General features: G+C 38.5%; 1 protein-coding gene across 1 annotated transcript; it reads right to left on the reverse strand.

Annotated features, from left to right (window-relative positions):
• Positions 1 to 747: 747 nt before the first annotated feature.
• ucmaa (upper zone of growth plate and cartilage matrix associated a) lies at positions 748 to 10,099 on the reverse strand. The gene is made up of 5 exons (XM_047390216.1): positions 9,832 to 10,099; positions 8,248 to 8,307; positions 8,074 to 8,169; positions 3,905 to 4,003; positions 748 to 1,021 (listed from the first exon to the last, which is right to left on the reverse strand). The coding sequence occupies exons 1-5, from the start codon at positions 10,082 to 10,084 to the stop codon at positions 933 to 935; spliced, it is 597 nt and encodes a 198-aa protein (XP_047246172.1). The 5' UTR covers positions 10,085 to 10,099; the 3' UTR covers positions 748 to 932.
• Between the last annotated feature and the right edge of the window lie 3,579 nt (positions 10,100 to 13,678).

The following is a 13,678-nucleotide window of genomic DNA, read 5'->3' on the forward strand; positions in this document are numbered from 1 at the left end:
AGAAGGAAGCATGAAGCTTGCTAGAACATTCTGGTTGACACCTGTACTGAGATTCCAGCTGGACTGTTTTACAGCTCCACCTGCCGATGCTAGTAGATCAGATGTCAGAGTGAAAACCTCCTCTGTGGACCACCTCTTCAGGTTTTAAAAACAATGTGCTCAGTATTTGTACATATTACAACATTTTATACGGTGTGGCAGCAGCACTGTTACTAAAGTAAAGTGCAAAAACCTGAACACTGCTGAAAGATTTAGCTGGAAATTCCAAAGAGGATAAAACTGGTCTGGTAACAAAAAATACCTTTCTGGCTCAGATGGCTCTAGTTCTTCCTGGAAAACTAAATGATTGCTTTGAATCAGCAAACACTCACTGTGTCTTTTTCTGTGTGTGTTGCCAGCACTACTGCTTAGGCCATTTGGCTTTCATGCAACTCTTCAAGTTGATCGACACCACCTTAAGAAACCAAAACCCTGACACAGTTTCACAGCACAGAGCTAAAATCAGGGTTATGCTGTATTCTTAGCGTTGGGGGTGTATTGCCTCAGCACTAAGGCTTCATTTTCCTTCTCCTTTCTATGGTTTTCTCACTCCTCTGTTAGTCTCTTTAATCCAGTGAGTGTCCAATATTTCCACTCTGGAATGTGGGATTCATTGCAGCCTGATGACTTCAGCAGCCTGTTCATTTTTTTATACTCCACCTCCCTTTGAATACTTTAAATAGCAGACATTGTGGAGGCATGGCAAACTAATGGAAACTGGTCTTTATTCATTTGCAAGTTAAATACAATCAGAAGTTGCACTGTATAGTTCCTATAGTCTGTACACATGAGAACAATAAAAAAAAGCATGCAAAACTTTTAGCTGGATAAAGTCAATGGGACTATATTGCTATAAAGAAAAGTGATGAAAATCTTCGCGCTACAGCATGCGCTCAGTGAAACCAGCGAAGTCGAGGATAGAGACCGTCGTAGTTATACTCTCGCAGCTGCTCACTCATCACCCTTGTCCTCTCATTTATTTCTGTTGATAAGAAAGACATATGTTACCATAGCATTGTCATGCTATTTCTTTAGCTAGCATATCTTCTGGCCCAAAAAAGTCAACATTTCTAAGGAAAAAAATATTTATGAAGAACATAAACTATGAAGAGCCATATTAGCAGCTTAGTTGTACCACTGTTTTCATTTACACATAATCATTGCTAGTATGCTTCCGGTTGCTACACTCTAGTACCAAAATGGTGGAAAAGCTGCAGTATGGCCTTTTATTCAGTTTAATTTACTGGCTACAAATTATATGTAGGATATTAAAAAAAATACTAATCATTTTTAATTTATAAAATCCAATTTTCAAATATGTGGGCCAACATTTTTTAAACAATATTTAGCAAACTGTTTGCCAGAATAAGCCATTTTGTAACTTCCTCTGACACTTAATCTTACAGTAGAACCTATCCTAACAATAAAATCTAACAGTAAAAACTCTTCATCTGTAATGATTCTGAATTAACTTTTTTACAACAAAAAAACATTTTGCAGTGGTGTTTTTGCTTGAAAAGGAGCATTGGAAAACTAACAAAAACACAGAATATCAAGAAAACTCTTCGATTTTTCTGTTTCATAAAATACAGGTTTCACAAATCATTAGTGTGTGTTTTAAACTATCTGTAATCAGTGTAGATTTATTCAGTCCAGGTTTTATATTGTTCTTTTTATGCCTAAAATGCATTGAAAATGCAAGTTTGTGTATGTTTTACAAATTTAGTAAAGGTTTTGTATATCTCAAGTTGTAAATAATTTTCTGTTCAATGTAGAACATACCTTTTTAGGATTGATCAATCTATGTATTTTATAAAATTCTGAATTACAGATGATAAAACTGATAAAATGCAGTCCCGATTTCTTAAAATACTGTAAAATAGTCCTTCATCAATAGAGCTAATGCTCATATCAGTCACATTTGCAGCCGTATTTGCTTACCGTGCTGACACTGTGCAAGGCACAGTTTGGCACATTCTGCCTATTGACTTGAGAATCAAATAAGCAATAGAAAAACAACCAAAAGAAATGATGGGTCAGATCATTAAAAAAGCAATGTCTGTTTTCCCAGGAGGGATAATTTATCTCTCAATGACAACAAGAAAAGTAAATGTCTGATTAAAACGCTGTTGCGCAATGAGGTCCTATGCTTGTATGCCAGGTCCAAAAGGCTCGGGTTCATGGGCATGAAGAGGTATCAAGGCCTTATTGGAGTGCTCGTTGAGCTGCCTCCCACTTTACACCTACTTTGAATGGTATCCAGAGACCAGCTTTATGCTCTTCATGTGTCTGCTTTAAGATTCTGGTACACCAAAACTACCACACTTGTCCTGCTTTGCCTCTCACACTACTATTCTTGCCTACTCAGGGGGGCAATTTTGGGTTTCTACCACAAGCTTCTTTTAAAGCTTTTGCATTTTTAATCATATGTTGGTGCTGTAGCCAGGGGCGCTGGTAGGTTTTGGATATTGTTTTCTTGTCTGACAATGCATTTTATTTAATTTAAAATCATTTGAAAATACAATTTAACACTGTCAAAACCTTACAACAAAAGTACCAAAAAGGGCATGAGGCCTTTTGCTGAGGATATTTATGGAAAAAAGGCAGAAAATATACAAGGATTTTGAATAAATCTTTCTTTTCATCCCTTGTTTTTGGCATTTACTTTTCAGAAGACAGCTAAAAATAATCCCTAATGGTTACACATACACATTGAACTGGCAGCTATCTTTTTGTTTTCCTCTCAAACCTCCCTGAACATCTCATGTATGAAGCCAAATCTCATTTTTATGGTAATTAGTTCTCAGTTTAGAAACTGTGAGTGCAACCATATCACAGCTTACTGACCACTGTGGGGATGATTGTCAGCTTTCGGTGGACCACCAATAGACACTTTGAATGTTTGCGACGTCCCAGGCGTCCTCCTGTGGTTCGGAGCGTCATCCTCTCCAAAAACTAACTGGAACTGTGTCTTAATGTGTTTTTTGTTCAGCCATGTCAAGAAGATGTTGGGTTTTCAGAGAGTATCTGTTGGGTTTAACCCTAGCAATGTGCCTGAACTTTTGTTTAGTGATTCTGAACTGCTTTGACTTCATTCATTCTTCAAGCGGAGTGATGTTAGATCTGGTTACGTACTCAGTTTGAGGGAAAATGTACTATACTGATGCATTGCCTTTCGAAATTTCCATACACTTTAAAGCATTCATTAGTATTTACACCCTCTGATACACCTAAATAAAATTCAATACATCTGATTGCCCTTAATGAGTACATTTAGACAGTCAGGTCAGGTAGATGCTGACAGGAGGGTTTAGGTTATAAAACAAAATTCCAAGAATGGCCCAGTCAAAGTTCAGCCCACGGGCGTGGCGCTGGTGGTGTAGGGGTTGGCGCGTGACCACATATAGAGGCTGTAGTCCTCGAAGAGGCCGTCCCGGGTTCGAGTCCTGGACCCGGCAACCTTTGCTGAATGTCTCCCCCTCTCTTTGCCCCTCCTTCCTGTCTGCCTACTATCAAAAATAAAGGCCTCTAGTGCTGAAATAATTATTTAAAAAAATGTACAGCCCAATCTGGACATAGCTTGAGCCATTTTCTTAGTCTCTTTCTTTGTCTCTAGCGGTACAAAGCTATACAAAATGTTCAGGGGAATACAAATGCCAGAGACATTAATTAGTAAAACATACTGGAAAATCATCATTTTCCCTCTACTTTACAATCATGCTATTTTGTGCAGGTCTATCACATAAAATTGCAATAAAATGCTTAGATGTTTGCTGCTTTATGGTTACAAAATGTGAACTATATCAAGTGCCTTAAATGCTTTCATAAGGCTCTGTAACTGAGATCAGGTAAATCCAGGTCTTACCATTACGATCCTCCTCAACATAGTTCTCATATTCATCTCTCTGTTCCTCGTTATACTCCCTCCTTCGCTCACTGGCAGCTTGCTTCATTCTCTGCTCAGCTGTTGCGGAGAAAAAGGAAGACATTTTAGACTTTAACAATAAAAAACAAACAGCTAATAGAGATCACAACTGCCCCTACTTTGTATTGGTCTTTCTTTTTCTACTTATTTAATGATCAGCTTTGGGAGTCAACTTTCAGTGGCCAACTTTCCCTGTGCTTTTCATATTATTGTCATCCATGCATGCTCTTCATGGATTTTCTATACCTGCTTTACACTGATTCACCAACAACTGAAAGGTGGGTAAAACCTTGGACCAATCAGCAGGAAATTTGAAGTCTTACTTAATTTGGCATAGGGTGGGTGACTTTTGCCTAAAAACATCTTGCCTTGAGCAAAATTCCAGAGAACAAGAAAGTATCTGAACTAACTTTGATAATTTTGACCAAAGGTTAATAATAAATGAGTTTCGATAGATTAACATGGCTATTTACGCGGTTAATACGGGAAACCTAATATACTCAAATTAGTATAAGCATCTGAGTATTAATTAAACTGGGTTTGGCTGGTTGTACTTAATTTCTCTCTCTTTACCTCATTTTGGGCTAAATCAACAGCCCTTTTCTATGCAGGCACAGGACGGCCCCTACACACATTAAACTGTATTACTCTCTTAATGTGTTTCTTAAAGACCCCTAATTTAACACTATTACCGACAAGATACGAGTTACATCCCAGCAAACACACAGGGCCACTTTCAGTCTGCCAACACACCTTCCCTCCAAAGTTGCCAATGATGTTTAGCCTGGCTGCTGGAAACATCACAATTAGCCGCAAGCTAAGCTAACACTGTAAACTGCTCACCAAATAGGTATACTTTTTTAACAAATGCCACTTTTTGTTTATTTCATTTTCACAATGAATTTTACCTTTGAATTACTGGCATTTATCTTGCAAAAACATCAAAATGGAAGCTTGTGCAGCTCATGCTTTAACATCAAGGTGGTGTGTAGTAGGGGTTCTACAAGCCATGTCAGCTCAGAGAGTGGTGAGTATTCTCATAAACAGGATATTACTGGAGTTCTTTATAATTTCCATATGTGCAGCAGCCATTTTAGATTGCAAAGGCAAAATTCCAACTCTGAGTTCAAATGCAGCGCACCATCACGCAATCTGTACAACATGCTTTAATTAGGAATTTAAGAAGAAATTTTATGACCTTTGTATGATTGCAAGAAAAGAATGACTTTACAACAAATATGACAGTCATGTTGGGCTGTGTGAAAAGTGATGGTTTACATCACCTTTGACTCAACACAAGTAAGAGAGGACATTATTTGACACATCAGCCTCTTTGAAATTCCCTTAGATAAACTAGTTCATCCTTTTAGGATAGCAGGTAGCATTTTTCATTGTACTGACCCTATTTTACATCTTGTAATTGTGTACTGTCATTTTCTGAAAATGTGCAGAAACAATTTTGTACTGACATTGGTCTCTTGTTCCTTTTGCCTTGCAGGACGGAGCTTAAATCTGGCAAAAATGTCATATTCAACTAAAGTGTCCCATTTGTATGTAAACCAATGGCTGACTGTTGTCTTCAGTGACCAGGCTAACTACCATTAGCAACAAAACATAATATGCAGAGAAATAGTAAAGGAAAATAAATAAATGCAGTACACTGTGTGTGCACCAGATACAAGATGAGATACAAACTGTTAAATCTGCAAATAAATACAGTACAGACCAAAAGTTTGGACACACCTTCTCATTCAAAGAGTTTTCTTTATTTTCATGACTATGAATATTGTAGCTTCACACTGAAGGCATCAAAACTATGAATTAACACATGTGGAATTATATACTGAACAAAAAAGTGTGAAACAACTGAAAATATGTCTTATATTCTAGGTTCTTCAAAGTAGCCACCTTTTACTTTGATTACTGCTCCACACACTCTTGGTATTCTGTTGATGAGCTTCAAGAGGTAGTCACCTGAAATGGTTTTCAGTTCACAGGTGTGCCCTGTCAGGTTTAATAAGTGGGATTTCAAGCCTTATAAATGGGGTTGGGACCATCAGTTGTGTTGTGCAGGAGGTGGATACAGTACATACAGATGATAGTCCTACTGAATAGACTGTTAGAATTTGTATTATGGCAAGAAAAAAGCAGCGAAGTAAAGAAAAATGAGTGGCCATCATTACTTTAAGAAATGAAGGTCAATCAGTCCGAACATTTGGGAAAACTTTGAAAGTGTCCCCAAGTGCAGTCGCAAAAACCATCAAGCGCTACAAAGAAACTGGCTCACATGAGGACCGCCCCAGGAAAGGAAGACCAAGAGTCACCTCTGCTACGGACGATAACTTCATCCGAGTCACCAGCCTCAGAAATCGCAGGTTAACAGCAGCTCAGATTAGAGAACAAGTCAATGCCACACAGAGTTCTAGCAGCAGACAGATCTCTAGAACAACTGTTAAGAGGAGACTGTGTGAATCAGGCCTTCATGGTAAAATAGCTGCTAGGAAACCACTGCTGAGGACAGGCAACAAGCAGAAGAGACTTGTTTGGGCTAAAGAACACAAGGAATGGACATTAGACCAGTGGAAATCTGTGCTTTGGTCTGATGAGTCCAAGTTTGAGATCTTTGGTTCCAACCACCGTGTCTTTGTGCGACGCAGAAGAGGTGAACGGATGGACTCTACATGCCTGGTTCCCACAGTGAAGCATGGAGGAGGAGGTGTGATGGTGTGGGGGTGCTTTGATGGTGACACTGTTGGGGATTTATTCAAAATTGAAGACATACTGAACCAGCATGGCTACCACAGCATCTTGCAGCGGCATGCTATTCCATCCGGTTTACGTTTAGTTGGACCATCATTTATTTTTCAACAGGACAATGACCCCAAACACACCTCCAGGCTGTGTAAGGGCTATTTGACCAAGAAGGAGAGTGATGGGGTGCTGCGCCAGATGACCTGGCCTCCAGTCACCGGACCTGAACCCAATCGAGATGGTTTGGGGTGAGCTGGACCGCAGAGTGAAGGCAAAAGGGCCAACAAGTGCTAAGCATCTCTGAGAACTCCTTCAAGACTGTTGGAGAACCATTTCAGGTGACGACCTCTTGAAGCTCATCAACAGAATGCCAATTTTCCTATAGTGCTCATCTCGTGAGATGCCTGCTCCCCATTAACTAGACATACAAGCAAGCATCAGACTCATTCAGGGAGCATCCGACAGATAACGCCCCACAGGCTTTGCCACCCTGGGTAGTGAGCCACATGGATCATATCAAAAACTACTACTGGACACAATACTGGTTAATTTCTTGAATTTGGAAGCCTTTTTATTCCACAAGTGAGAGTTAAGTGACTTATTAAACATGAAAAAATATTCATCTAAAATAAATGATTATAATGTAAGAAATTCTAAAACTTCAAGGAAGTCTGTGGCTGTTGGGAAGAATATGAAAAAATAAGGGATGAATCTTTTGTACTTCATTGACAATGAGGAGATCACTGTCCTCTACTCAGTTCTAACAGCTATACATTTACAGTTATGCATTATGGACTTAAAGTCTAGAAATGTTAAAAGAAAATGTAAATGACAAATAAATTTTATGTTTATTATTACGACTGCAAGGCTGTCTTTAAACTGTTTATATGTGTGTGCTTCAATGCTTTAAAGGTGAGTTGGCATTTTTAGTGGTGGTTACAGAAGAAATGAATTTTTTGTAATGAGAAACCTAAAGAGGCAGAACTCGCTCCACAATATCCTGTGACTCCTTCTGCAGCCTCCTGCTTGTGTGAGTGTCCGTAAAACTCACATTTAGGAGTTGTGTCGAGCAGAACAACTACTAGAGCGTCTGTTATGCTCCTGAACCTTGACAGCTCGCAGTCAAAACAAACTATGTCATCATCCCAGTCCAAGCACAGACTAGTAAATTCACTTCCACACGCTATCTCAGCTTCTTAAAGAGAGGCCAAAGGTGTCTTATTTGGACCATAGCTACTACTCCAGCTACATGAGGGCCTATCAAAATAACTGGAAACAGTACTAAAAAATGAAGTAACTCAACCAAACCTCTAATCCTACTGGATTGTGGTGACAAAACCATTATTTTTTACACCTACCTTGCAGCTCAGCGTAGTACTTGGGAGAACGGCGACTGCGGCGTTTGAAGAAGTTTGAGGCATCCGATTCGGCCATGAATACCTGCCGCGCAGCTCCTAAAGATCACAGCCCACAGGATTAAAATAACATAAAAAATTAGGACTTGTAAAAAGTAAAGGTTAAGCAGACGGTACCTTGAGCATCTGCAGGTTTTGACTCATCCCGTACTACGGCGCTTTTCACCACACTAGAAACTGGAGGCAAGAGAACAAACTGGTATTGATTGTGTTTGAATCATTGCTCATCAATTACTGTTCAAGGGAGAAAAATCAGGTCAGGTTTGAGCACTCTATATATTGTGGTTTTCACACTTCTAAATCTAAAGTGATCATGATGCCAAAAAAGCACTGAACATGTATTTGTGAACTCACAAACACAGTAATGGTTCATAAATGTCAAACTGTGTTTACAGAATCTCTGTTCAATGTAGATGAATCCAGTTCAACATTTTAGACTTTTAAACACTAAAGAAATATGTTAACATATAGATGTTTATTTCAAAGTTTGTGGTTTAAAGAAAAAACTGCATAGTTGCTAAAGCTACTGCTAACAGCAGCCATATTGGAATTTGAAGTCATGGATGGTGAAAAGCACCAAACTTTTCAAGTTGAAATTGAGACCTCAGACAACATTTCACCAAATCTTTCTGATATGTAACTTGGAAGCTTTTACTTTTGAAGTACAAATGGGACAGTAGCGGATTTTCATAAGAAAAAAAAACTTTAGCCAAGGCAGTTGAAAACAGGTCAGTGTCTCAAATGCTGTCCTCTCTTACTTTGTATTGTTGCATCACAGTTGAAGTAAAACAATCACCTAATTGATTTGGATAAATAATTTACAGGATTTAAAAACACAATATCATTACATGATCTAACTGCTTTGATTCCAAGTATAAAAGCACAAATTATTGATACTGCTCCTAAAACAAATACTACAGTTAGAGTAATGTTATCTATAACATTAATTAGTTGTTATTTAACAAAGATTTGGAAATAAAAACCTGCTAAGTTTAGTTTTAATTTAGCTTATTGTTCTAAATGTTATAATTATTGCCTTCCTGCTACTTATAAAGTAACACAAGTATAACAAACTGAAATTAGCTGGTTCATTAGTCAGGCTATCTGCTCAGGTAGCCAGCCTAAGTTATAGGTGGTGCTCCACAGTTTCTACAACTTGACTGTAGATGATTTCCATGACTGTAAATTTTCAAATAGTTACTCAAGGTACTTTCTCTGTCATTGAAAGTACTTTTAAATGTACAAGTTTTTTTTTTTGTGGCAATTTTACACCTCTGTGCTTTTAAAATCTTGGTTTAAATTGATACCAGTGACCTCATTCTTAGTCTATTCTACTAGAATATGTCCCCATTAGAGTAGATCACATTAAATCATCAGGCATCAATGTGGGTACTAAGAGACTCATGGTAATGTAAAAACTAGCCACACTTTGTTCTCAATGTCTGCACAAATAACACTTATTTCAAAGTGACTTGACTAATCTGTAAAAAGACTTCTTAAAACTTATGTACTCTTATAAACTAAGGCAAGAAAATAGTGTTTCATGTCCACCTTCATAAAGTCCCAACTAAAACTAAGATCTGCAAATATTATGCAATCATAGATTTTAAAACAAAGATAATTGAAATCTGAATTATTCCAATTTATTCCAATGCTGAAGGCCTGACAATGTTGATTCCAAGATCCTGCAAAGGTACTCACAGGCAATGATGAGGAGGATGGAGAGCAAAGCCAAGGTAAATGCTCGAGTCCAAGACATTTTGAGAGAGAAAAGCCAGATCTCTGCAGGACTGAACAGCACACCTATCAGACCTTGACTGAGAGTGGATAAGGGAATGGAAAGGAGAAAGGTGGGAAAGCCAGGGAGGGAAGGAGAGAGTAGGAGGAGAAACAGGGAGGGGAATAAAAGGTTCATCGAGGGTAGGAAAGCTGCTGGTATTTCTATTGCTAACATGAGTGAATAAAGAAAGAGGGAGAAGAGATTGCTCTACTTTAGGCACCGAAACTTTGGCTCATATCTAATGCCTCATGCTACCACTAAAATGGAAACTATTGTGGAGAACAAAGCTTTAGCACCAAAAGCAAAGGGAGGATTCATTTAAAATTTAGTTTGAGTCACATCTATAATTAAAATGACGACAGTATCAGTTTATTAAAGTGTGCAGTCATCTATTTGTATTTGTTTACTGTTTTTCCGTGAATAGAACAGGATAGAATCGAAATATCCTTTTTTGTCCCACAGTGGGGAAATTCAGGTGTACCAACAGCAAAGTGAAAGGTAAATGGAAGCACACACAAAGGCGAAAAATATAAAAAACAAAGAGAACTACAGTATAAGTAAAATAAATAATATAAAGTAAATAAACAGCATACTCAAATCAAAAGAAATGTGAAACTGAGTCTAACAGCTGCTGGAAGGAAGGATCTGTGATAACGCTCCTTTGCCCACCTTGGATGCACCAGTCTGCCACTGAAGGAGCTCTCAAGTTCTGCAACAGCTTCATGCATGGGGTGGGAGACGTTGTCCAACAGTGATGGTGTCTTTGCTAGAGTCCTTCTGTCTCTCATCACCTGTACTGTGTCCAGAGGGCATCCTGGGACAGAGCTGGTCTTACTGATGAGCTTATCTAACTGCTTCGTCTCACCAATAGGTAAGCTGCTGCTCCAGCATACTACACCTTAGAAGATGGCCGATGCCACCACATAGTCAAAAAAGGTCTTCAGGAGCGACCCCTGCACTCCTAAAGATCTTAGTCTCCTTAGCAGGTAGAGTCTGTTTTGAACCTTCCTGTAAAGAACATCAGTGTTGTGACTCCAGTCGAGAATGTTATTCTAGACTCTAACCATAAAAAACTGAGAGTAGAGCGTTATGGTAACTAGACCTGTCGTTCCATAGCTCTTCTTCATGTCATTGAACAAAGGTTCTGCAAACTGGACTTATAACTACCCAGCCCTGCTGTGGACTAAATCTGGGGTATGTAAAGTGCAAAATTATGAGGTGGTTTAGATTTGTTTTTTGAGTCTGGGAGTTATGATCCTCCGTTGTAATGGGTTTTTTGTTTTATTTATTCTCCTCTTACTGTTATATGTTTGCAGTTAATTCTCGTAATTATGGGCTGCGGCTGGAGATTCTGACAGTTAGGCAGAACAGTAAAGGAAGGTCACTAGGCATAGAAGATGCCTCATACACACATTAATGACAGACTTTGATAAGGTTCACATTTTGGGTTTGCATGAGGCAGTGTTGTGCAACTGTCCAGCATCATACAACTCTTGGGTGCTTCAGTTAACTGCCTGTAACACTATCGCTCCACACATGATGCCACCACTGATGCCTGTTTTAGATGTTCTAGCTCTTTGCTTATTAATATCCATCGCTTGTCTGGATGTGTACCAAAAGATGTCCGAATCTCACTATTTCTTGGGGGTGCTAAATGTATTGCTTAACTGTTTTTGATAGTGAGAGGATGTTCTATATGATTGTAGCATTGCTCTACCCAGACAGGCTTTAGATTGGAGTTATAATAAAGCCCTTTTTGATTCTTGCTTTCATAATTCTGTGAGATAAACCAGCTTTGCTTGTTTTATTTTTTATCAATAAAGATTAATTTCAATAAATATAATTTCCTAAGCTGTTTTATTTAGATGAAAAATGAAAAGCATATAAAATTTCACCTGTAAATGGTAACTTTCCTTTTATATGGCTAAACTAAGTCCATATCAAGCTGCATGTGAGAAAATAAATTTTTTGTGGTGTTTTTCCTTGTTTTGAACAATCAGAAGTATAACAATCTGAATACTATTGAATACAAAATGTAAAAGAACCACACTTACCGACATTAATGGTTCATTGTGAAAAGTCATGATTAATTGGGGGTCATCATTAATCAGATTTTTTGTCTATATGCCATAACTACCCAGCCAACAGGCGTATGTGAGCTCCATATGAATTTTACTCAGGCAGGATCAGTACTAAATGGGCATGGGCTTAGATGAGGCTTCTTGTATGAGATTTATGAAATAACCCCTCACCAGTAAACCCAGTTGGGCAGCCTTTGAAGGTCTTAGCTGGGTCTCAAACAGGCACTATGAAAAAAATATTGAAACTGCTCAACACATCAAGAGTCCATATGGGTCCCACAGTTAGCTTTTAGTTGTCCTGCATTAAACCTAACCAGGGAAATAATGTAGGGCCATTATGCAACATATGCAAAATCTCATATGGGGCCCATCCTCCAGCTTATTTCCTATCCATATGGGCCCCATAGTGAATGGATAAAGACAAATTGTGTTGTAGCAAGTCTTTGTTTAGTGCAAAATAATACAGTTAAGGTTTTAGCAGTCTTATGCACTATGAAGTAATGTAAAATGTTCTTACAGTGAAAAGTATGTGCACAGTGTAAGGGACTGCCCATTCGTGCAAATAAACAACAGAAAACTAGATCAAATAACTTTTTTCAATGAGCGGCTGTTCCACCCCTGATTGTAGGACACCCTGGGAGGAGGTTTTCAAACATCCTTTCTTTTAGCTAGGCTTTTTAACACAACCAGTCATCAGGGTCACAAGTCCCTGCCACTGGTATTCTGTGGCTTGGAAGCTGAAAGTGGATTAGCACGATTTTTAAATATGAGGATGAAATAAAATCCAAGGGAGTAGTGTCTGCTGTGCTGCAGGATAGGAATTACTCCCAGAAGGAGAGAGAAGCACAAACAGTGTTCTCATGAGGAAGATCTCAGCTTTTCATCCTTATCTTTGTAGTTCCACTCAGCTCAGCTGAATGTTTTTCATATTATTGGTCAAATGGAGCCAAGAACCCTTTTCTCACCATCAGTCAATCAGAGACAAGACTCCTCCAAGAAGTCAGAGGCCCTTTTGTTGCTGCAGGATGAGATAGTGATTTATACAACAATGTGTGGAGCACCTTACCTACACACAGAATGACATGTTTTATGTTTTTCTTGCAGGAAGATTAGGTCTAGGTGGCAACATATTTCTGCATCACTGAAATCTTTTATTATTATTCCACATATACAGTAAGTAATCACAGGCCACTTTTTATTACACATCATATTCCTCCTACCTTTGTTTAATGCTTTAACAGACTGAACGCTACTGAACTCTACAAAGAGATGCTTCAATATGGAGGTGCAAAGTTAACTGGTCTCTGGAGATTTCCGCCTCAGACTACGCAATCTGATCGGATCTGAAATGTGTCTCCCATGAAGGAAACTGGGCAAAGGCAACTTGCTGCTTTGGAAAAAAAAAATTGGAGCAGACCTGAAATCTGCTAGTGATTAAGCCGTGAATGAGCTTGCAGTCAGACCTGTGTGCAAGACAAAAATGTGCATTCTGTGCATCTTTTTCTGAATGTGTAGTTGTCAGCGTGCACATTCAGGGATTTTTAATTGAGTACTTTACTTTTTTATTCATATATTCAGGCCTTCTTGTTTTTTGTTTTTTGTGGTTCGTTTACAGAGATGTAAAAATGTATCCGCCCTCTTAAAGACTTCTTCTGTTTTTGTTTATACATCACACTTCAGGCAATAA

The sequence above is a fragment of the Girardinichthys multiradiatus genome, chromosome 17 (assembly GCF_021462225.1).
Source record: "Girardinichthys multiradiatus isolate DD_20200921_A chromosome 17, DD_fGirMul_XY1, whole genome shotgun sequence".
NCBI lineage: Eukaryota > Metazoa > Chordata > Actinopteri > Cyprinodontiformes > Goodeidae > Girardinichthys > Girardinichthys multiradiatus.